The sequence below is a fragment of the Lepisosteus oculatus genome, chromosome 26 (genome assembly GCF_040954835.1).
Source record: "Lepisosteus oculatus isolate fLepOcu1 chromosome 26, fLepOcu1.hap2, whole genome shotgun sequence".
NCBI classification, from domain to species: Eukaryota; Metazoa; Chordata; class Actinopteri; order Semionotiformes; family Lepisosteidae; genus Lepisosteus; species Lepisosteus oculatus.
In genome coordinates, this window is record NC_090721.1 from 6,182,127 (window position 1) to 6,205,275 (window position 23,149).

At 49.3% G+C, this 23,149-nt stretch overlaps 2 protein-coding genes and 1 long non-coding RNA gene across 5 annotated transcripts in view; 1 reads left to right on the forward strand and 2 right to left on the reverse strand.

Annotated features, from left to right (window-relative positions):
- mnta (MAX network transcriptional repressor a) overlaps nt 1-5,963 on the reverse strand; it is a 28,573-nt gene extending 22,610 nt beyond the window's left edge. For both annotated transcript variants that reach the window (XM_069184211.1, XM_069184210.1), the window contains exon 1: nt 5,324-5,963. In XM_069184211.1, coding sequence (XP_069040312.1) covers nt 5,324-5,396 — 73 coding nt within the window. In that variant the 5' untranslated portion in view covers nt 5,397-5,963. The remainder of the gene's footprint in view (nt 1-5,323) is intronic.
- LOC138225134 (uncharacterized) lies at nt 5,940-7,914 on the forward strand. The gene is made up of 2 exons (XR_011183706.1): nt 5,940-6,659; nt 6,851-7,914. It is a non-coding gene; the product is annotated as an uncharacterized lncRNA (long non-coding RNA).
- Nucleotides 7,915-13,401: 5,487 nt separating this feature from the next.
- The window catches only part of mettl16 (methyltransferase 16, N6-methyladenosine), a 30,229-nt gene continuing 20,481 nt past the window's right edge, over nt 13,402-23,149 (reverse strand). For both annotated transcript variants that reach the window (XM_015367847.2, XM_006641034.3), the window contains exons 7-10: nt 22,619-22,688; nt 20,501-20,590; nt 15,136-15,309; nt 13,402-14,681 (exon numbers count right to left, since the gene is read on the reverse strand). In XM_015367847.2, coding sequence (XP_015223333.2) covers nt 14,025-14,681; nt 15,136-15,309; nt 20,501-20,590; nt 22,619-22,688 — 991 coding nt within the window. In that variant the 3' untranslated portion in view covers nt 13,402-14,024. The remainder of the gene's footprint in view (nt 14,682-15,135; nt 15,310-20,500; nt 20,591-22,618; nt 22,689-23,149) is intronic.

Here is a 23,149-nt window from a genome sequence, read left to right on the forward strand (position 1 = left end):
TCAATGGAGGAGGAGGATACCGATACGCACACGTGTGGCCAGCAGAATGCAGAGAAACCTGGAGGACGTCCAAGATTGTCCCGCACCTGGGCTCACAGTTGCCTAGTGACCCTCTCCTTGGTGCTCACGGGCCGGCCAGGGCACTCAGCCACCCAGACCGCAGGCGGCAGCACAGACAGACGCTGGGGACACAGTGGAGGAAGCTGGAGAGCACCAGCCAGCCCTCTCAGCCTTAACTCACACTCTGGTTCCTACTGGAGAGCTCGGGAACATGGACGGATAAGCGCCTCTTGAGAAGGAGGAACTGACACATTTATCCCCAGGACAGTGCAGTCACGAGGCAGAGAGGCCTGGAAATGAAAACCTCATGTCCTTTGCTCGGTGTTTAACAATGGTGGTCACTGTACAACCCAAGATTTAGCCCAAAACAAATCAGCCAGTACTAGCAGCAGGCACTGAGGGATGACGATGAGCAAGAATGTCCCCAGTCAGAAGCTCACACCGCGCGCTGGGCAAGACTGTGACTGAGCCGATGTTCCCAGACGCCATCAGGCATTACTCCGATTACACACCTACAGAGCAGCAGCACGGCAATTAAGAGACAGCCCCTGAGCACATGCCTTAAATAGCTGCAGTGGAAAATGTCTCTTTCGGAAACATGAGCACCACTGCGAAGGAACTGGCAGGGTTGTACTCTCCGCTATATTTACAGAGTGACGAAGGGGCCCACAGTTACTCAGCTGAATATATCTAGTACCTCTGCTGCCAGTGCGAGCTTCCAGCGTGGTGATGCCTTGTTTGTCCTCTGGCAAGGCACCATCGGTAATGTGAGAGGAGTGAGAGGGCACGCACCACGCACCACACACCCAGGCAAACACAGCTACTCTGCTCCGCTGAGTCCCGGAAAGGACACTTTCCACAAGCAGGAAAAAAAAAGTGTGAGCTTGCTTTTTCTCTGCACTCTGAACTGTTTGGAGTCAAAACAGCTGTTAACCTCTGCTGACGAACCAAAGAAAACTGTGGATCTCCTGGTAAGAGGATTAAGAAGGCGTGTGTTTCAGGGCTAAAACAGAAGACACTGCTTTATGCCAAAGCTGGTGTCTATCTGGAATAAGCAACCCAGTCATTACTGCTGAAGCAGATTCCCTTGGATCTGTTAGACAACAGCTGGATAAACCACGGGGCCAGTCAACGTCTAGTGACCAAGACAGTGAGATTTATAACAGCTTATGTTCTCACATTCTCACTCATTAAAAATGCTAATAAAACTGTACAGGTGCTCAGATCGCACTCAGCAATCTACCTAATGAGCATCTAAAAATCAGTATGGACTAAGATGCAAAGCTCAGATGCTTACAAGCTGTTGTTTTAAATTAGGCCTGGTAGTCAGCTAAGAGCTCTCTGCTGGGCAGGGCTTGATACTAGAGGGAAAATGATGAATATTAACACTGCATACAGAACAATAAAGGAAAGATCTGCATGCACAGCACAGCTTACCAGCCTGGTTTCAAAATCAACCTGAATGGTCCCATTATAAAACAATGCGAGACTGCAGAGGCAAGAGATGCTATAAACGTGTATATGTATTTTTCCTCATAATTATTCACGTCATACCAAGGGCAACAAACAAGGCAGGACCTTCACTAAACCTGGCTCAGCTGCGTAAAGGAGCAACGGGGGTGAACCCAGTAGGCGGAGCGCTGTCTGTCTCACCTATAGCAGCAGTTTATGGGAGACTTGCTGCAGTCCCAACAGCATCTGGGATGCAGTGGTGCAAAGTCTAATCCTTCAGGACCCCCAATCCCACAGGTCTAGTTTTAAATGAAAAACGTGTAGAACATCCTGAACTGCTCAAATCAACTGAAAAAAAACAGCACAATTAGGTCATCCAAATGCTCTGATGGAAGGAAAACTAAAGGTTCACATAGCCCTCGATAAGCCAGAGTTCCTGGTCCAACCCTTCGAGCTAAACGTTCTTCCAGAGGCGCCAGAGGTACCTGGATCTTCATCACACACAGTGGTGTGATGGTTCGCTGCCTCACGGCTCAACGGCTCTCACTCATATTCAGCCTTGGGTGCCGGTCTGTGTGGAGCTTGCACGTCCATCCTGTGATCACCAGGTGCTCTGGCTGCCTGCCGCCCTACCAAAGACCTGCTGGCTCTTCTAAACCGTTCCTTTTCCCCAGAGAACTGCACCGGTCTTTGCCCCTTCGGTCCAGCGTCCTACACTTCCAGAAGGGGCTCCGGCACCCCGAAACGCTCACACGCGCAGCTGATGGATCCTGTCATTCTGCAGCTCCCCCAGGGCCCTTAGCCGAGGGATAAGAGCTTGCCTTCATGAAGCTGGTCTTGTTTTCTTTTGTTGTCAGGCAGTTCTAAGACCACGCGAACTGCCCACCCCCCTGCGCTGTGAAAAGCTCTGGGGCAACACTGAAGGCCCCCCACCCAAGCACTCTGAAGGGAACCAGGCCTCCTCGTCTAATGTCTGGAAACCCACGAAGGGTCAAGAAACCACCAGTCCGGCCTCGCCCACTCCCAGTATCGTCAAAACCCTGAAAGGCACCGACGATGCCGACCCACTGGACTTCTCAGAACCAGCGCTGAAACACAAACAGGAGCACATGCGTGGGGCCTGCAGGAAAGGGCAGTTGGATACAATCCCTGATGAGAGGAAAAAGGATGGTGTAGGGGGGTCAGGATGGCCTTTTACGAAAGCCTGCTTTTCCGATCTGAGGTGACACCCTTGGCACCAGTATCAAAAGCCTTTTTGAGAGTTTGAAGGCTTTGAAAACTCATGAGCACAGCAGAGAGTGGCCTACCGACAATACTAAACCGCAAATACTGGAAGCGAAGATCAAGGCCAGCAAAACACACGTGCTTTCTTGCTTTTGTACAGGCCTGCCTAGCTTCCCACTTCGAAGGAATACAAAACAGCATTTCTGCATGACACCGCTGAAAGAAGCAAAGTCCATCACCTAGCCAGTGAAATCTGACCCATTATCTGATTCAAGGCCACGCCGCCTGCGCTGGGGTGTAGTCAGCTTACACAGGAGAGCTGTGCAGCTGAAGAAGGAAGAACAATCAGCTTAAAAATGACGTTAACGTTATGACTTTATGGCAGCATTAAGGTTTATGTCAAGAGTGTTAATAGAGCCCTTTTGCAATCTGGGAAATTAGATTTTGCCGTGCATCTATAAGATGTTTAACCTTTCTGGCACAGAAGGCGAGGATTTTTAAAGGGAGTTTATGTAGATTCCATCAGTATAAGGGTCAGCCAGTTCTGCAGCGGGCATGACCGAGCACATCTGCACTGACGCCCACATGGAAAGAGCTCGCTAGCACTGTGTGGCAATTTCTTCTCGTTATCTTTAGACGAGCGTGCTTCTTTTAAAGGGGGTTTTCTTTTTTTGCACTTCCGTGATCCTCAGCGGAGCTCGGACGCTCGTCCAGCGGACGCCCACACGACCGCCGGCCCGGTCCGCGGCGCCCAACGCCGGCACGCTTCACCGGACAGCTCGCCAGCTCGTCAAGCCGCGCGTCACGGCACCGCAACGACACGCCTCCCCGCACTCGACTGAACGCCGCACTTTCAACTGCAGGCAGGAGAAGCACGACAAAAATCGCCTTTTTCTTTGTTCGGCGGTCTGGGGGCTATCGTGTCGAACGCCGCTACGGAAGCGGGTGTTTTTACTATAGACACGTACACTTACTCGCTGCAGCCTAACCGGGGAACAAAGAAACGACGGATTCACTGTCGCAAAATGACCGTATTTGCGTTTTCCTTTTCAAAAGGATCGGCCACTTCCAACGTCACATATTTTTTTTTTCCCCATTGCAGCGTACGGTAATGAGATGATCGGTGCTTTCAGCCAAAGCTCCACTTTTTAAACGCACAAATACGGCCTTATATAACGCGCACAGACGGCCTATGCGCAGTGTGTGTGTGTCAGGGAGAGGGGAACACAAAACTGCCCTATTTTCCTCACCGGCTCTGACCCGCCAGCGAAGGAGAGGATGGGGAGGGAGGAGGGGTGAAAAAACCCTTCAGAGTCTGGCAGGAGTGCCCGGCGCGCACGTGGTCGAGGGGGGCGGGTCCCAGACACGCGGTCTCGCCTGGGGGGTGTGGCTACAGCTGACACGTCACCAGCGGGCTTTAACAAAACCCTTTCGCGTGCGGCACCCACCGGGCTGGGTCGACAAACAACCCAGACGCTACACGTTTCGTCTCGGGGGTGGGTAGGGAGGAGGAGGGGGAGAATTGTGGTGTCGCTGTCCTTTTACCCCCAATTCCCCGACACCCCGGCTTTTGAAACGAGCAAAAAAGTACACATATAAGGAGTTTCCGCAAAGAAGGAGAGGGAAAAAAAAAAACCCGAGCTCGTCAGGAGTTTGAGAGGGAAGTAGGTTGTAAAAGTGCGTCATATGACACCCGAGCCTGACAAGTCATTCTGTTAAAAAGGGTTTGGCACGTCTCTTAAGTTTTGCCACCGCCCTTGCAGACGGACCGACTGAATCCTTTACAGAAACGCGACGCCGAGTGAAACGAATTCGATTATTTTTTCTTGGGGGGGGGGGGTGTAATTTTCCCTTTTCCATTTTTAAAAATCAACTTTGAGTGTGAAAACGGCGCGCCTCCGCAGCCCGGGGGAGCGGAGAGCCGCTGCAGCCTCCTCCCCACGGCGGGCACTCGAGGGAACCCCTCTGGCAGAGCCGTCGCCGGGAGGGTGGCGAAGGCTGGCTTTGTGCACCAACAAATTAACACACACGTGGCGCAGAGCACAGATAACGCAGGTTGTGCGGAAGAGTAAACGCCCCCCCTCCTCCTCTCCCCGCACCCGTCTCCTCTCGGAACCCCTGTGGAGCCCACGACCACCTTCGGTCAGGTGCAGCAGCAGGCTCCTACAAGGAAGGTCTGCACAGCAAGACTGCGGGCGATCCGCTTAGTACGCAGCAGTCATCGTCAGGCATCCCCACACGCACTGAACCAGCAACTCCAACCAGCCGACAACAGCAGATGAAGCAAAGTATTACACCCGGAGTCAGCCCCCTGTTACACCTACACCACCGGCGGCAGGACGGACCACCGCGGCGGAGCGTGTGAAGGAGATCCAGGAGACGCGCACATTTAAAAAACAAAAATCTTGAGAATCACAACAGATGTCAAAGAGGTCCCTCCCCTCTCATTTTAAAGACACTGAATCGGTCACGTCTGAAGCACACGTCCACGCACCGAACACGGACGGGACTGGTGTTTTCTGGACTGGTTTAATTCCTGCGTGTCCCCCCCACCACCCCTCCTCTCACCCCGGCACCCCCCGCTTACCACGTGTTTTCTGTTGTTGCTGTGCTTGCCATTCCAAAAACCTCGCCGCTTCCAAAAGCGTCTCGATGCTCATCTCTCGCCCCGTAGTGGACCTCGGCTACTTCGAAAATGATCTTTTCTTGCAGATCTGGAGCGGGGAGGGCGGGGAGCTTCCGCGGCTGTGCTCGCTTCCGGCTGCTCGCCTTTTCCACTCCTCCGAGAAATCGGCGGGGTGGGGGGGATAAATAAATAAAACCAAATCCCAGATCCCTCTCCTCGGACGGCTTCCACACACGGAGAGGGGTTGCAACAAGATGGCGATGCGAGTAACAGAAAACACAACAAGACGAAAAGCACACACGGCTCATCCACCCGCCCCCTTCTCCCCGCCTCCCTCTCCACGCTTCGGCCCCTCCCAGATACTACAGACGCGGCGCAAAACCGGACACGGACACGGACACGCCGTGAACGGGGCTCGGGGAGCGCGAGTCTGCATCGCGTGACGTCATCGGCCTCTGCGCTCGTGAATTCGGCGCGAGGAGGAGGAGGAGGGGGGAGCTTCGCGTGTCACCCCGTCGTCGCGTGCGCAGTCGCCTCCAGAGTGAAGTCCCCCTCGAGGTCCGGCGCTGACATGTTGGGAAATGGGGTCAGGAAGGGCGCGCACAGTCGGGAAAGAGGGGATCTTTCCAGGCGTCATCTTCAAATTCCTGACTCCGAAGCGAGCGCCTCAGCCCACATTCAGCGCGCTGCTGTGTGATGTATACAGATACAGACAACAACATCTATCGTGACTCCCATCCTAGGGGTGAACTGCACGGTTTGCTACACCATTGCTGCGCCCGCAAGCCCTGGGCTTGCTGAAGCATTAGGGCTGTGGCATGTTTTGCGTGGTTTGGATGGGTGAATATAGACACAGCGCTCCTGTAACCGGAAGCGCTCTTTCCCTTTACCGCAGTCTTTGGCGAGGGTACAGGGGGGGTAGATGTACCGCTCTTCACTGGGCGCCGGAGCCCGGCTTCGCCACGCCGTGCCGGGTTTTCCCGCCAGCCTTCCCCCGCAGCGCATTTGCATGCAATTAAAACAGGTCGATCCCCGGCAGCCAATGGGCGCGCAGAACAACAAGGCATGGTGCCTGTCCACATGGGCACCAGCCCGTCGTGCGTGCGGCTCATTTGCATTTAAAGCCGGGGCTTGGCGCGCCGCCTGCGAGCCCATCAATCACGCAGAGCCGGCCCGTCTCCGGGCACGCCGAACGGATCTGCCCGCTCGGAACCGGACGGGGCAGGACGGTACCTGAAAAGCATGGGAGGCTGAAAGGCGGTGACACAATCCCTAGTGCGGTACAAGAGCCGCAGGTGTATAATGTGTCGTTGTTTTTTTTTTTGAATGACCATTCGGGAGTTGTCAGTATGAGTAAAATAACATCGTTAGGACTTTAGTTGTGGACAAAAAAACTCGCATTCACTGGGGAAACTGGTTTTTCGACACCGCGGCGGTGACTTCAGTGGCTTGTATTGCAGACTTTGTGCCTCTGCCCGTGTTTTGCAGGGGCCCGCTGCCTCGGGAAAGGCACGGGTTACACGCACGCAGGACCGCGGCGCTCGTGCTTCCACTCCACACAAAGCCCTGTGTCCCGGGGTGCTTTCCCGACGCTTGAAATGCAGATCTCCAGCCAGCCCCCTTGCACCAGGCAGGGCGCGGCGCGGGGCGCGGGGATCGCCTCGCTCCTCGCAGTCAGAAACAACGTGAAGCGGGGCGGAGCCGTGGGACACAGCGAGCCTCCGCTTAAAGGGAACTCGCTCTCCCCCCCCGCCCCCGCCCCCCACTTTTCTTTCGGTGCCAGACTAAAAATAAAAAGTGGAATCTCGTCCCCCGGCGCTTCGGGCCGAGTTAGTTCCTGAGTGAACTCAATCGAGAAGGATTTGTGAATGCGCAGACACGCACACAGCCGCCCGCGCACGCACGCATGTCGGAGAGCGGGCGACCGGATCCGCCCTCCGGTCACTGCGGGTTTACACGCTAACTGGTGGTAGCTCCGGATGATGAGGCACCTCCAGCGTGGTCACGACGGAGCTGACGTGTAACCGCGCTCTGTTGGAAGAGCTTTAGACGAACCCGACCTGTACTGTAACCTTTCGCTGAGAACAGCCCGGTTTTTAACACTCATGCCTCCTCCCTCCCCTCCGCTCCCGGTGCATAAGCTCTTCATGTGAGGCAGGGCGGTGCTTGGCTTCAGCCCAGCTGAATTCCGGAAAGCGGCCCTCCGACAAAAGTGCAGATTGTGTAGTTCGACAAGCGGCGTTCTGTTCTTCCTGGAGTCGGCCTGAACAGACTGCCTCACCCCGAGGACAGAACTGCATTTAAAAGAACCGAGAGCAGGAGGTTCCTTTTTTTTTTACACGTGGGGTTGTGGGTGTGTGGAGCAAGCTTGGAGGAGATCCTAGGAGCGAGTAACTAAGAGTGACAGGAATGAGCCAGGTCAACTGAAGGATGCTTTCCCACTTGTAACCGTTGCCATATATTTTGTTGTTGTTTTTTTTGTCTCTTCGGAGCGATTACCAAAACTGTTCCCCAGCCAGTGCTGCTTCTGCTATTCAAGAGGTGACAAGTGTTTAACGAGAGGCTCGGCTGCCTTTGTGTCAAGGAAGAGAAATGGGGCGATTCTGTGCGCTACAGTGCAGGATAGTGTGATGCAGATGAAACACGCGCGTTTCTGTCAGTGTTCATGCACACAGAAACACCCCCGTATAGAAGCTGCAGTCGATTCTGTGTGTGTGGTGGGGGGAGGAGTGCAAAACCACACGTTGTGCTGCCGGGCCCTTTAAAAGTAAAAATCTCACAGGAACCTCCAGCCAGGCCGCCCCGATACACCGGCTGGCTGGCTTTATTAATAGGTGAGTCACATGAGCGGTTTCCATGGCAGCGCAGCGAGAGTCGGTGTTCCACAGGGCGGCGGGGCAGGAGGCCGTGCGAGAGACGGAGGAAGAGGGATCGAGGAAGAGACAGGGATGCGGCGCGTCCCCTCGCCGAGAGCACGCCTGCCTGGCAACAGGCTCTGATAGGGCAGGAGCTGTGGGATACCCTGTAATGTGAAAACTGGCTCAGATCCCAAACCCGACACGACTTCTCACTCTGCTCAAGTCTGTGCCGGCACTACGACGGCGCTCCTGCCGCACAGCTGCACCGCGAATTGCACCAGTGCTACTTCCGCCAAGGGTAGCAGGTCTGCTGGGAGTATGATGAAAAATACTCCCCATCTGTCAAGCACGAAGAACGTGCTTTCGATAGATTTGCAAACCAGCTCCTGCTTAGCGCAGTCTGTCAAGAAAACGAAGCTGGATGATGTCATGACTGAGGACGGACTGCAGGTGCAGTTGTAAAAGAGGGGCCCTGCCATTCTCATTGACGAAATTACAAAGAGATGAAATAGCCTCCCCCCCTTTCAAGCGCTACAGGAGGGCTGTACAGGCGAATCCAGAGGCGCCTCCACAGCTCCAGGCTCACAGCCCCTGCAGCAGCAGCAGCTGGTGATGGGACTGGGAAGAGGAGCTGGCAGAGAAGTCCGTGCTCCCAGACAGATGTGCGCCGGCCCCTCCGTGGCAGAGCTGGCCGGCGTGCGTCTTACAGTACACTACAATAACACAGAGATCTGGAACTAAGAACATTTCTGTCCTTTGCAAAGGAAAATAGTTATTTTAGGTGTAGTAAGGTGCCATAACGATACCATTTTACCCCCGGTCCCGAGCCGTTTCCCAGAGGGTGGCACAGTCATGCAGTTGTTAGCATTGCCGCCTTGCAACGCTTGGGTCCTGGGTTCAGTTCCTGACCTAGGCTGCTATCTGGGTGGAGTTTGTATGCATGGGGTTTCCTCCCAGGAAAGTCCAAGGACAAGCTGGTAGATTAATTGGCTTCTGGGAAAACTGGCGCTGGTGCGAGTGTGTGTGCCCTGTGATGGACTGGCGTCCTGCACCCCACCTTGCACCCTTTGCTTGCTGGGATAGGCTCCAGCTCCCCCACAACCCCAAATTGAAAGAAGCAGAAAATGGATGGAGAAAAGGGACATATTCTCTTAACTCAAACCAAAGGCCACCAGCTGGTCTCCGTTGCAGTCAATATTTTAAGCAGGCGTTGATTAAAAGGAGGTCTCCGTTCATGAGTGTTTTTTTGTTTTCCTAGAAAAGCAGCCCCAAAGTGCCTTTTATCATTTGCCGATCAATGATGCTTTTACCCAGAGTAAATGGTACCCATTCACAGAGCTGGCCACCTCAAGGCTGCAGTCGGACTGAAGCAGCTGGCTCAAGGCCACATGAACACAATCAAAGCCCAGGCCGCTCCTGACGCACAGCAGCACCAAAATTGCACCAGTGCTTCTTCCGCAAAGGGTAGCAGGTGAGCATTGTCTGCTGGGAGTATAATAAAAAATACTCTCCATCTGTCAAGCACAAAGAAAGTGCTTTCGATAGATTTGCAAACCAGCTCCTGCATAGCGTAGTCTGTCGAGAAAACGAAGCTGGATGATGTCATGACTGAGGACGGACTTCAGGTGCAGCTGTAAAAGAGGGGCCCTGCCGTTCTCATTGACGACATTACATTGGGGACCGTCACAGAGCTTCAACACTGTACACGGGAACTTGTGTTGCATGGCGTGGTGCCTCTGGGACTTTAATTTGGGTTCTGACGGTGCACAGAGCGTCCTTAAATTCTCCACGGCTACACTCTGCAGGGAGCATCTCTGTATCTCCTTTGCATCACAACAGTTCTAAACTGATTTCAAAGTTTTGAGTCAGCTAGTCTGCTCCTCTCTGCTTGGAAAGTCACTGGCAAGGTCAGCCTGCTACAGCTGCAGATAAAAGGAGCGAAGAATCAAGAGATGATCAATTTGTCAATGGAGTTAGCCGACTCCAGAATAATGAAGATTCTGGAAATAATTAAATTCTTGGGTGCCTTTGCGGTTTTAAAGTTTATTTTCTTTAAAACAATAGTGTAACAGTCCCCAGCATATTGTATCATATTTGTGTAACATCACTGCAGTAACACTTTGCAAGCAGAAATATTCCTAATTAGAATACCCCGTCACCCCCCCGATAATCCCAGCTGTGTCTTGCTACAGGGCAGTGTGCAGCACCAATTTCCATCTCTGACACGCTTCCTGGTGATTAGATTGATCGAGTACTCAATACCGAGTATTGAGACCCTGCCTGCAACTCTGTTTGTCATGGAAATCTTGCCTTGCCTCCGAAGCCAGGATAACTAGCCTCAAGGGTGAAGGCCACATTCCAGAGAAAATGGGCAACGTCCCATGGGAGAGATCCCCGTTTGCAGGTTCTTCTGTCACAGCAAATGGTGTCATTTATTCATATTCTATGCATAAGCAATCTGCCATTATTCTGGGGACCAACCACCCTGTCTGCCATTAAGATAAATCCCGGAGGTAGATAATTTTATGTTCCCTAGAGAACATCAGAGAACAAAAGGCCAGAAGACACAATACACAGCATTACAAATGCAAGACACACATCTCGAAGACGTCAAAAGAAATATCAAGTGTGTTCCCATAATTCCTGGATGGACACTGTGCTGAGACCCTGCAGCTTATTGGATTTAAAAAAACACCCAACGTAAAAAAATCAATCTGTTGAGGAGTTTGAGATGTTAAGCATCACAGAACCGAGGGCCCATAGTTTGCCTTTGAAGAAGAATCACACACATTTCACTGCAGGTCTTTGCTCATCTTTGACAAATTCAACCCTCTGCCCCTCTGTACCGGAGCGAGACAACTCTCGGGCTTCAAAATCCACTACTAATTACGGGAGAAGACCTTTACCACATGCACAGCTAGAAATCCAAATGGGTTGTTAAATGTCAAAAGCAAATGCTAAGTACCACAGTGATCTGTGCTGCATGTCGCAGACGAACACCCCTGCTTCACAGGCGATCGCTGGGAAAAAAGATCCATTCCACACCCTGTCCTGCCCACACAGGAACTCCATGAGCAGCAGAGACAAATGCTGAAGTCATAGGATTTTCATGGTACTCCTGGGATGAGGCTTTATGGCCCAAACGCCTTTTAAAGGGTACAAGTCTAAGGATGCAGCACTTGAGATTCGGCCAATTCTGGTAACACGCTGCAAATGTCTGGCAGCTTCTCTGCCTAATTCTCTTCCACTGCAGCTTCCTGCAGGTACTGTGTGCTCAGAGCATGGAACACGGAGACCACACCAGGAACAGGAACTGTCTCACCTTCATTGGCAAGATCAGAGAGAACACATTCTAGCAGAGCAAGGCAGTGTTAATGTCCAGACTGTACAATAAGGAGGAAAATCTCCCCTCACTATCACCCAGATGACTGTGTTTCTAGATTTCCTGTTATTTGCTCCTAGTCCAGCGAGGAAGTGTTTATCAGCTCATACTTCCTGTTTCACTAAGGTTAAACAGAGGGTATGGGGGGTGGTTGTGGAAGTGAGGATGATGGCAGGGGCATTTCATCTAAAACTATTGTTTTTGTGGAACATAAATCATTACTAGGCTCTGAGATAAAGTAAGAGAAATAAAATTATCTGGTAAAATTCTACATCCTCGTTTTGCAAGTACACCAATATGCTTCTGATTCCAATCCTAAAAAGGTCTCATGTGAAAACAAGAATGTTTTACGCAAGAATTGCAACACTAGAAACAATGTGGTCTTGGTTTTCCTACTCAGAATCAAAGCGAGAGGCCCAATGTCATCATTACAGTCAGTCAAAAGCAAACACGCTCAGAAACGCCTCTTTACTGTGTAGTATGGCAAAACAAATGTAATCAAATGGAAAGACTGCCACCTTGTGGTCTTTACAACTGGATTGCGCCATAAAATTATAACTGGCCTCCTAGTATGTCCACATACAGTAAGTAACAAGTAACTTCACAAATGTCTCCTAATTGGAAAGCATTGCACAACAACAGATTTTTAGCAGATGGCCCAATATCACAAAGACATTGCAACTGGTTAAGAATTCTAGTACTGAAAAAGAAATGCAAGGATTAAATAAAGGAAATCTAGCCAGCAGCTATATCACCTGAAGCTCAGCAGGTGTGAGCCTGGTCCGTACCTGGATGGGAGACCTCCTGGAAAAGCTGAGGCTGCTGCTGAAAGAGGTGTTAGTGGGGTCAGTAGGGGGGGCTCACCCCACGGTCTGTGTGGGTGCTAATGCCCCAGTATAGTGACGGGACACTATACTGTAAAAAGGTTCCGTCCTTTGGATGAGTCGAAAAACCGAGGTCCTGACTCTCTGTGGTCATTAGAAGTCCCAGGGCGTTTTTCGAAGAGATTATGGGTGTTACGGCATCCTGGCCAAATTTGCCCCTGGCCTTTACCAAGGTCTCCTAATAATCCCCATCTCTGAACTGGCTTCATCACTCTGCTCTCCTCCCCACTGAGTACTGGTACTGGTACTGGTGCACTCTGGGTGCCGTCGCTTCATCTACGTGGGGTGGTGGAGGGGATCCCCATTACCTGTAAAAAGCTTTTAATGGAGTGTCCAGAAACACGCCATACCCTCACACTTGTTGCTGTTCATAGTGACAGAAGAAATAAGGTTTTCCCTTTCCCTTACTATTATCCTTGGATACTTTTCAGTTTTTCAGAATTAGTTTAAAAGATGAACATAATTCGAAATAAATTCTAAAATCCCTTAAAACTAGTGTAGGGATTCGGACGCGTTTCAGAACACTCCTTATCACTGCATTAGTATTGAGCACCAGTGATAACATCAATCAAAAACCAAACAAAGTTTAAACTAGACCACTGTCTGATTGTTAATATCTGAGGTAACGTTTGAAAGGTCATTTAAATCCTTCAAAAATATGAGCTGTGAGTAGCTGTGAGCTTATTACTGAGTTTTAGATTTGCGGTTCTGAAAGGATGTGAATGTGTGAATGTTTTTCGAACAAGTGTGTGCAGAAGTGACACAGCCCGCTGTACACTCGTGCATAATTCAAAGCCCAAATTATTGCACCTGAGGCTTTGGAGACAAATACTACAGCAGCAGTTCCACTATATACATATATCAGTTTCCATTAAAATTGCATTTGTGGCAGGCACAAACCATCAGTGAGCAATGAAAAGGCAAACAATAGGAATTTTAATTCTTCAAAAAATATTGATTTACAGATCATTTCCAAAGAGGCTGTAGACCGGCGTGCTCCTTAACCCAGAGGGTGCTAACCCGAACAAAGACATTTCTGGCTAAAATGAATGTTATAATGGCGGAGCACTTTGAAGGGCTTTTAGAATACCAAACAGAACTGGAAACAAAGAAACATTCTGTAATTCACGTACCAGGGTCCATTAATGCAGAAATAGGTACTAAATTGTAATTAGATAGCAACTTAGAAGTAATTTAAAACATCTGTCAGACAACTGAATATTGTTATTAAAATATTCCTTTAAAACTCGCAAAAACTATTACAATTTTACCCCGCAAACAAAGTTCCTGGTATTTGTTCAATGGTGTCACTGGTGGCAAAGAGGTCTACCAGTTGAGATGACCATTGTCCCTTACTGACTGACTCAGGTAGCAGCACACTTACACTGACACCATCGTGAGCAGAAATAAAGAACTTCACAGAAATTAAAAATGGCCTTTGGAAAGTAAAACCCGATTTTTAAACCGCTACATTCCAGTGTTCCACAATGTAAGCGAACGCAGGGAAAGTACGGTCTGTTTTCAGAGGGGATGGAGTCTTACACAGGGTTAGCCACGAGCCGGAAGAGCTGGTTCTTCAGGTAGGTGCACAGCTGGTTCATCAGATCCCTGTTCTGTCCTTCCACCCAGTGCATCTCCACAGTGACGTCCCCCCCTTCCTCTTTCACGTTCATCAGACACTTGAACAGGAAGTGCTGCACACCGCTGGGCCCCCCGCTGTTTCCTGCCGTCACGCTGGCATTAGCTGCTTCCTGTGTTCCTGCGGCTCCGGGAGACACACCAATGGCGCCTGTGTCCAGCCCACTGTCCTGTACCTCCGGCTGGGCGACAGCGGCATCTTTTTCCTGCTCCGCTGTGCTGCTCTTCCGGTCACTCGAGGAACCGTTCTTGTCGGGCAGCGGGCAGTCCTGGCATGTACCGACGCCCGCCTCTTCTGAATTTCCGGCCCCAATGACCTCTGACCCCCGGGCTGACGTCTCTGGGTTGGCCTGGCTGTTGGTGCTTTGGGCTGCGGGCTGGGGATTGTCGGGGGTCTGTGCCATCCCCCCTACGCCCTCCAGGGGTGCTCTGGGGAGTTCCCTCAGCTGCCTCCCTCGGTCCCTGCGCTTATGCCGCAGGTGGATCCAGGAGTTCTCCACTGCGGTGAGGAACAGGCTCAGCTCCGACTTCCCGCAGGGGACGCGCTTGTGCAGCACCTGCCCCGAGCAACACAGGCATCACAACGTCAGAGAGCAGCGCCCGAGGCAGCCAGCAACATGCAGACTCCCCAAGAAAAAGGCTTTTAAAAGCTGCTTTGTCAAATGCATCTGCATTGCTCTGGACAGATGCAGGGAATAAAACTGCATTGCACATGGTGTAATAAGCACAGGCAAAACTTGGTTGTCCCTGCTGGATAAGCTATTGTGAAAACCCCCTTCAGTACCTTCATAGCCTATTCTTTGGTTTGTATTTTTTTATTCAATGCAAATCAATGAGACAACTCATTCAACTGTGATAAAGGAATTCTAATGCATACGTACTGTGAATAAAGAGTGAGCACAAGTGGAGACTCCTTATGTTTAAGTGAAAATGTCAATCCAAGCAACAGCAGGGAAGCTCTACAACGAAAAGGGCGATTCTAAGGTCTGGGAGGCGTGTTTGTGCCCATACCCGGAGGTCAGCGAGGGTCTTCTCGATCCAGGCAGTGACCGTGTCGGTGCTCCCCCTGGCTGGCGAGCCCAGAGAGGAGGCCTTGGCGGCCAGCTCTCTGACCGTGGGGCCCAGGACAGTGAAGGTGATGGGCTTGCGGGCTTTCTCCAGCTTCCGCTTCTTGGAAGGAGGAGACTGAAACAAACAGAGCAGCGCAGAAAAGAGGGATTGAGAAGGTCTGGGGTAATCAGAATAGAACAGAACTTCAGGATTTCAAGATTCAAGGGTGCTGTGTGAGGCAGAAAGATGCTCAGTGCAACAAAAAACAATGCATCTCATAAGCAAACAAGTTCTGGAGTACGTTTAGTATGTCCTCCTGAGCACCTAAGTTCTAGAGCACATTTGGAATGTGTTCCTTTGGCCAAAGTTTCTAGGGCACACCCTACTTGAGCATATTTAATCAAGAGGGCTCTTAGCACCAACCAGCTGACACTGAACAATGTGCGCTTCACATTTTATCTGCAATTACAGTATTCTCAGTATACTCTTCAGAGAGAGGACGTTATTTTGCATTGAAAATACATAAAAATGCATACAATGTGAGAGGAGGCGTGATGTCTTTATAGCTTTACGTTTTAAAACATCCTCAATGGTCAGTTAGTGATAGAAAAGTTTGCAGAGTGCTTGAGGTTAAGGAGGAGACTCGGTATGAAATGCTCGCATGCTAGTGAGAGAAGCACCTGGATCTCACCTCGGCAGGGATCGATTACAGCCAAGCACTGACAATTACAGCCAGCAGGTGGCATGAGAGCTCTCAGATACTGCGTGCCTCTAACCTACCTGAATGACAAAGCCCTAAAGCCTAATTTTGCTGTTTCATTGCATAACATTAAACCAAGCCTAGCCCAGCCGAGACAGCTGAGTGCACATTGTGATCTGCTGTCCTCCTGGGATATCTAGTGCACACAGCGCAGCTAGAGAGCAGCAAAAGACAATGCTGTCAAAACAGGCTACATCTCCACCAGGCTTTATTAGACATTAAGCTTCATTACATTTTGCAATATTTTGCTTCATATAAAAGTCAATTAAAAAGACGAGAGAAATACAGGTGCAGGAACTGCACGAGCGGACGACAGGCTGCAGTGAGTCGCTCGGTGGGGTCTCCATAGAAACCCCCACGGATTCCGTGGAGACGAGAGCGACTCCGAGGCTCACAGCGTCAGGCAGGCCCGGCTCCTTCTCACTCTCCGCCCTCCCTCGCCTCTCACTGGCCCGCGTCACAGTGAGCCCACAACCACAGCTGGAGGCCTGGGCACACGTCAGCGCATCGCGGCCCGATCAGTGCTGAGCCGGACCCAGCGAGCCGCAGTCTGGGGCCCAGGTGACGCGTCCATTCACGTGCCCCAGCAGTACGCATATCTGCCAGAACCAGTTTTCAGGCAACTGGCTTGCAGTTCCTTTCATTCCACCACACACAGAGATATTTCTTTTCACCACTGAAAAGCATTCTTGACCAGGGGCAGGTTAACAGCACCTTTTATTCCATGATTCTAATCCTAGCAGCCACTGAACTATATAATTGACTCTTAATTGTTTAACCGCTCCTGTTAAAGAATATTTGAATAAAGTAATGTTAATTAAAACAGTGACCTGCATTAGTTTGGAATATAATAGCCCTGTCACAGTGCTGGTTTATCAGGCTGGTGACACAGATATATGCATAAAAGAATCCAGAATGAATCAAAAGCAAATGTGTCCTGTTGCCTTCCTGAGGTGTTGGCGACTGTAAATTCACCACCCGAAGAGTTCAAATTGGGATGTTGGAAGAATATGAGGCACACTGAGGTGAATTACACATCAAAGCAGAGATCAGACTGGTTAACTTTGTATTGCTGGCCCTTAGCAAACAGCATTATTGTGCTCCAGATTGCTTAACTGGTCCCTCCCAGCTGCTCCATCCTTGCCATAATAAAATGAGCTGTCCTGTAAGGTCTCTAGATGTCAAGGTAACTAAGTTATATGATGGATCACCCAGCTTTTCAGGCCTGACCTGGACCTTTGAAATTCTGACAGTGCTTCTTGAAGCAATTCATGTGGTTCATTTTATTACACCTTATGGAAACCTAATCCCATTTTAAATATGAAATTTTAAAAAAGCCAAGACACAGAATCTCAATTCTAAACTAGAAACAAGGGGAAAAAAATCTCATTCATGAATTTACAAAAAAGGGCTTATTGCTGGAGATACAAACAAAACGTTACTGTAGTACCAAGACTTGCCACAAGAGGGACCCCTTTCTCGCCTTTCCCCCCCTTTCCCTGCCTGCAATAACATTTGCATTGATCAATACACTGGCACCATGTTTCCAAAAGGCATTGCCTCTATTCCAACATCTCGCACAGGCATCATCGCTGTAACCACATTGTTACCTCCGGACCTGATGTCTTTGTAAATCCACAAACCATCAATCTGAATGGATACAACCTCAAGAAAACTGCCCCCCTCCCCAATAACGATACTTAGAAAAATCTCAGACTGACAGATCACTGATCTCAGTCAATAGAAACGCCCACATTGTAGCCCTTTCCTAAGTGAAGGCAGAATAACAAAACAAATAAGTCAACATGGAAACAGTGCTTATGGAGACCAAAACTGCTGAACATTTTCCTTTTTGCAGTTCAGTTTGGACCTTTTCTGGTTGGCAGATACTACTAGGCACGAGGCTGCAGTGAGAGCTTACTGTTACATGATAAAAAAAGAGAGAAAGAAACTTACAAAATAAACCCTGCATGTCTAATACCCTCCTCCTCCTGAGACACTGTCAGGGCCATCAGAGAAGTGAAAGCAATTCAGAGGCCTAGCCAGATGTGTCCAGCTCAAACTGGAGTCGCAGCTGGTCACTGGAATGCTGTCCACACAGCTCTGAACTACACAGACTAAAAATGTGGTATCATTCTAACCCACTCCTAAGAAAGAAAAAACTACCCTTAAACAACATTACTCACTTCCTAGTTAATCAGAAAAATTCCTTTTTTTAAAACGTATCACCCCGAAGCCCTTATCACCTGCCACCCCCCCTCCATACAGCCTCACCTCCTGGACTCTCTTCCTTTCTTTGTCAAATCAATAAAATCCATTTCAACAGCCAATGTCTATCGGATACATCTCTCTCTCTCCTTCCCTGCCTCTTTCTCACACACATGCAAATTCCAGCCAGCTTCCAGGATGCAAGCGAGATAACTTTCACTACCCAGTCTCCCCCGTGAGTCATCTTTTGAGCTCTTCTCTTGCCTCATAAGCCACATGACCCCATGCTCATCAGATACAGAAGCATGCCTGCCATCATAACAGAATGGCCTGAGTGCTATGCTTAATGCATGTGCACTAACACAGCCTACCTCATTGCTATGCTTGCCCTTGTTCATATTTACCTTTGGAAGTTTCATGAGGTTATTAGGTGTGAATCCCACACGGGCAGGCTAATACACAGGCTGAAGAAGGCTGCACGGCCAAAACGTTGTGTTTTCTTTCTTCCGTTTTCAGCATGGAATAAACCTATTACTTGTTCCTAATATACAAGCTGCCTGTTAAGATCTTTCAGGCTGGAGGGGTACTTATCCTAAAGAAATACTGAGTTAGCTGCAATACTGGTTAAGTTTGTGTTTTGAAATATAAAGTTATAAAAATACATTGGCAGTCTCACTCTAGCTTCTTCAGACTGACCTTAATTCTCAGGTGTAATGTGGCTCCAAACAACATCCGTCTTATAGCTCCTACTCTTTACCTGTGCAGGAAAGCCACTTTAAGACTGACTGACACACTTTATTTCCCCTCCATCCACTGAAGCGTCTACTTAATTCAGGTATCACGGTAGCTTGGAGGCTAGAAAAGACCTGTTAAGAACATTTGATCACATAGAAATGGACCAGTTGTGAAAAATCTATTGCAGTGCAACACATTAAAAAGGCGATCAAATTCACAAATCACCTACTGTGGCATCTCTCGAGGGGGTTCCAGATTAAATACTTTAAACTGCAACTGAAATCAAATCAAATTTAATAATAATTTAGTGTCTCGTGGAAGTCAAGCTGAAAAGTGTAGATTTAATTTGAACTGCAAAGACCCACATAGGCTAGCTGTTGTGCACTGTGCTGAGAGTGGGTCCCCTGCTGAGACAGTTAAGCAGGTAGACGGGAAATAAAAAAATGATGAAGCTACTGAACCCCTCCTTCACACACAGACAGACACACACACACACACCAGAATTTCCTTGGGCAGCCCCTGAGCACTGCAGAGAAAGCCTCCATCCGGAGGCACTGAGAGGAGACAGAATGTAGGCCAATCATTCTGCCCAAGTGCTTTTGTTGGAGATGCAAGGGAGTAGAGAAAGTGAGGTCCGTGCGAGAGAAGTACAATTCTACTCTCCAACACCCCCCCCCTCCCAGACACGTTTCCTCCCTCCCATCTTTCCCACCTCCCCAAGAGAACAGCGGCATGGCGCACACAGCCTCAGCAACTGTTGCCAGGATACGGCAAATTAGGAAGCACAACAGCTCCCTTGAACCAGGTTAAGTGCATTTAATGGAATGGGTGGGGAATACGTTATTAACAGTGCCAGGGACGGCACAGCATCAGCTGGCGTTCCTGCCCTGTGAAGCTGCTCAGGCGGTATCTCTGACACTATCCAGCGCTGCCGACTCGCTCCACTTCTTTTCCCACTTCCAAACGTCAGGGGAAGACGAGCGATTCCCTCTACTCGGCATTTCTCCCCCGCCGGCAAACACCCGCAGACGGTAACACGTCACTTTGAAGTGTTCTGGGTTTTTAAGGTTCGGACCTCCCCCGCATGCAGAGAGAATCTGAATTGGCTACCCCGCCGTCGAAAGCAGACCGTACCGCACTTGAGCGCGCGGTCTCCTCAGCGGTGCATCCGCTCCAATCTGCTCCTCGCTTGCTGACCTACTTCTGCAATCTGGGCGCGGCAGGAGGAAGGCTGGCCTCCTGTTAGGGTCTAGGAGGACCTACGCCTGTCGGCTGGCAGTGGGGACAAGGTGGGAGGTGCCGACTGCTCCTGTGGCTCGAGGCCTCTGACTACAGAGGCTGGCTGAAAGGGTCTGATCTAAAGGGACTGGAAGCCATCGCCACCCAAGCGGTTTAGGGCTGGGAAGGAGGAGACGCTGTGGTGCAGAAGCGAGACCTGAGAGACCAGGGAGGAGGAGGAGGGTGACCAGGGCCTAGGGCCTGAAGCCGAAAGAGGTCAGAGGACAAAAAAAGGCAGCCCCAGCCTGTCAGTGGGAGCCGCTGTATCGACAGGGAGGCTGCGTGGTTCAGTTGCGTCCAAGCCCTTCTGTCTCTTTCAAAAAGAGAAAAAAAAAGACGACTTACCGGGACAGCGACATCGTCACAGAAACTCCAGGCCAATGCCCAGCGCATGGTCCGCCCTTGGCAGAACTCAGTGTGAGTCACCTTGGGCACCTGCAATCACGATACACCAATTACTCACCACACACAGACAAAGCCTGTACATCTACATTCTGCATGGCACAATGCTATTACTCATGAAATAGCTCAGTTACATATTTAAAGTCTGCACAAATGTGAGAGGTCTTGTCAAAGGTACATTTTGATCAATTTAAACCTTTTCTTCCCCCAAATCTGAGATTTCACAAGTCAATGCAACATTATTTAAAATCCTAAAATTGGAAATTGACCAGGAATACACCATTGTGAATATTTGATTTTGATCACTATCTTGTACAAAAACATACCGCTGCTATAGAATCAGTGGGGAAAATACTAATCAGGATTAAAAAGACAGGCTAAAAGAATTGAATCTTTCTAATCTTGGACAGAGAAGAGTGTGATGGGACCGGATTCAAGTATTCCAAATCCTCAAAGACATTGACAATGTCTCTCCAAAGGACCTCTTCACGATCAACACTAATCAAAAAAACAGAGGAACCAAGAGGAAAGAGCTTATAAAACTAAGAACAGGAGTTAGCTTTTTACACAACAGATGAGAACAAGAGAACGGAACAAACTGCTGACTCATGTTCTCAAATCTCATATCCTGGTTTCTTTCAAGAAACGTCTGAAATCCGCGGATCAGTTAGGTATTGGCAACCAAACATGCGAGATTGGAACCGTAATGAGTTCTTTTCTTATATTCTAGGGTTTCTTATGTATTTATTTTAGACATCATGTTCAGTTTTCAAAGACCTATTGTGATGCAGGACTGTAGGTGAACAACACATACACATCCGATGAGACAACTAGGGACTCTGTGTGATCCCATCACTCTGCAGTTCATGATTTGTTAGCTGGGATCAAAACCCCCCATTGTGAAGGCTGCTTTGCCCTGAACTTGGCCTATGATCACTAAAGGCATGCACTGCTCTGACAATGAGATACCAGAGAGCAGCATTAGCATTTTAATTAGACTCCCATTAAAAAGACGCACGTTAAAAGCGAGGTAAACCCCCCCTGGACGGCTGCCAGACCTCCGCTCATGTTGATGAGAAGTGACAGGATTCCGACACCGCTTGGGACAAAGACAGGACACAGGATGACAAGACCAGTTTCTTAGAACGTGACTGATTGACAAAAACAATAGCAATCATTTTGAGGAAGTGAAACGCCTGTCATTCACGGTAATAAGGCCTATCTATGACCAAGTGTCGGAGAGCTATGAAGCCATTGCCGGATTCAACAGCCAGATCCACACTACAGGATACATGGATGATGAACTGATCTGCTCTTAAGAGTTAAGTTAGCAGAAGAGGCAGTATGAGCCTAGGTTATATGGAAGGTTCTTTGATGAAGGACCTCCTTGATAAATCCAATGATTCTAATTATATTCTCAAGCAGGGGTGACCAACCTTGGTCCACAATCCCAATCCCACAGCTGCTAAAGGTCATCCTCAAATTATCTTTCTGTAAAGATTTGGAACACGTGAGCCTTATCAATCTAGTATGTCTAAATTAAAGTCAGGAATGGCCAAAGGAGTCCGTAAGTTCAGAATTTACAGTGTTAGGACTTTTGTTTTAAATGATCGCAAAGCTGCCCAACTGCACAATCTGCCAGCATCAGTGGTCAAAACAAAATTGTTTCAAGAGCCAAAACCGATTGAAAGGTTCACTCATAATATATGCCGGATGGTAGCTCTCCAGATGCATGGATGAGCAGGTCATCCTAAAAGGATATGGCCTAAAAATCTCAGCTTTGCCCCGTTTAACGGGGAAATGAAGGAAAATTAGGAGCGTCTGCGTCAACTTCCGCTGTAAAACACAACTCCCCCGCAGGGAGGCAGCTTGTGGTCTTACACCTGAGGAACCAGACGAGCACCGACGAGACAGACGACCTCCTCTTGGGTTCCCTTACCAAGAAGACTCGCTGCTCCCTGCCCTGCACAGGTCTGTCTAATAGACTGAATCCACTCCTCGTCGATAAAGGTGCCGGCGTGTTTTGTTCCATCTCTTTGAACTAATCTCCACGGCACTTACCCCTTGTTTCTTCAGCTCCTCCTTCAAAGGCGCCAAGCTACACTTCTTTCCCAGCATGCAACTGTACCACCTGTAAACACAAACAAAAGAATCTTTAAAAACTGCAGCTTAGATATGAAGGCCTTGCAGAGATCAAACAAGCGGCAGGAAACTGACCTGAGGGCTGAATATTGGACAAGCCTTTTGACTCTCTGGGAAAGGATTCAGCAACTCTGCACTTTTATAAGGTGTTAAGGTGATAGTGGGGTCTCTGTACTTCAATAGTTTGAAGGTTCAATCTGTTATTTTGTGGACTTTTAGTTTTTTTTGTTTCTTTCGGTTTTCAAAGAATGAGCTTTGAAGACACACAAGACAAAATCAATATGCCTACTGCGCACTAAAAAGGAAACTCAACCAGATCAATAACAGCAAAGCCTTGGGAAAAAAAACAAAAGAAAATTACCTAATTGGTAAACTCATACAAGACAAGGTATGTGAACTATTTCTCCAGAACAACAGGTTCTTACATTTCTGTTTCTCAAGAGAGTAACA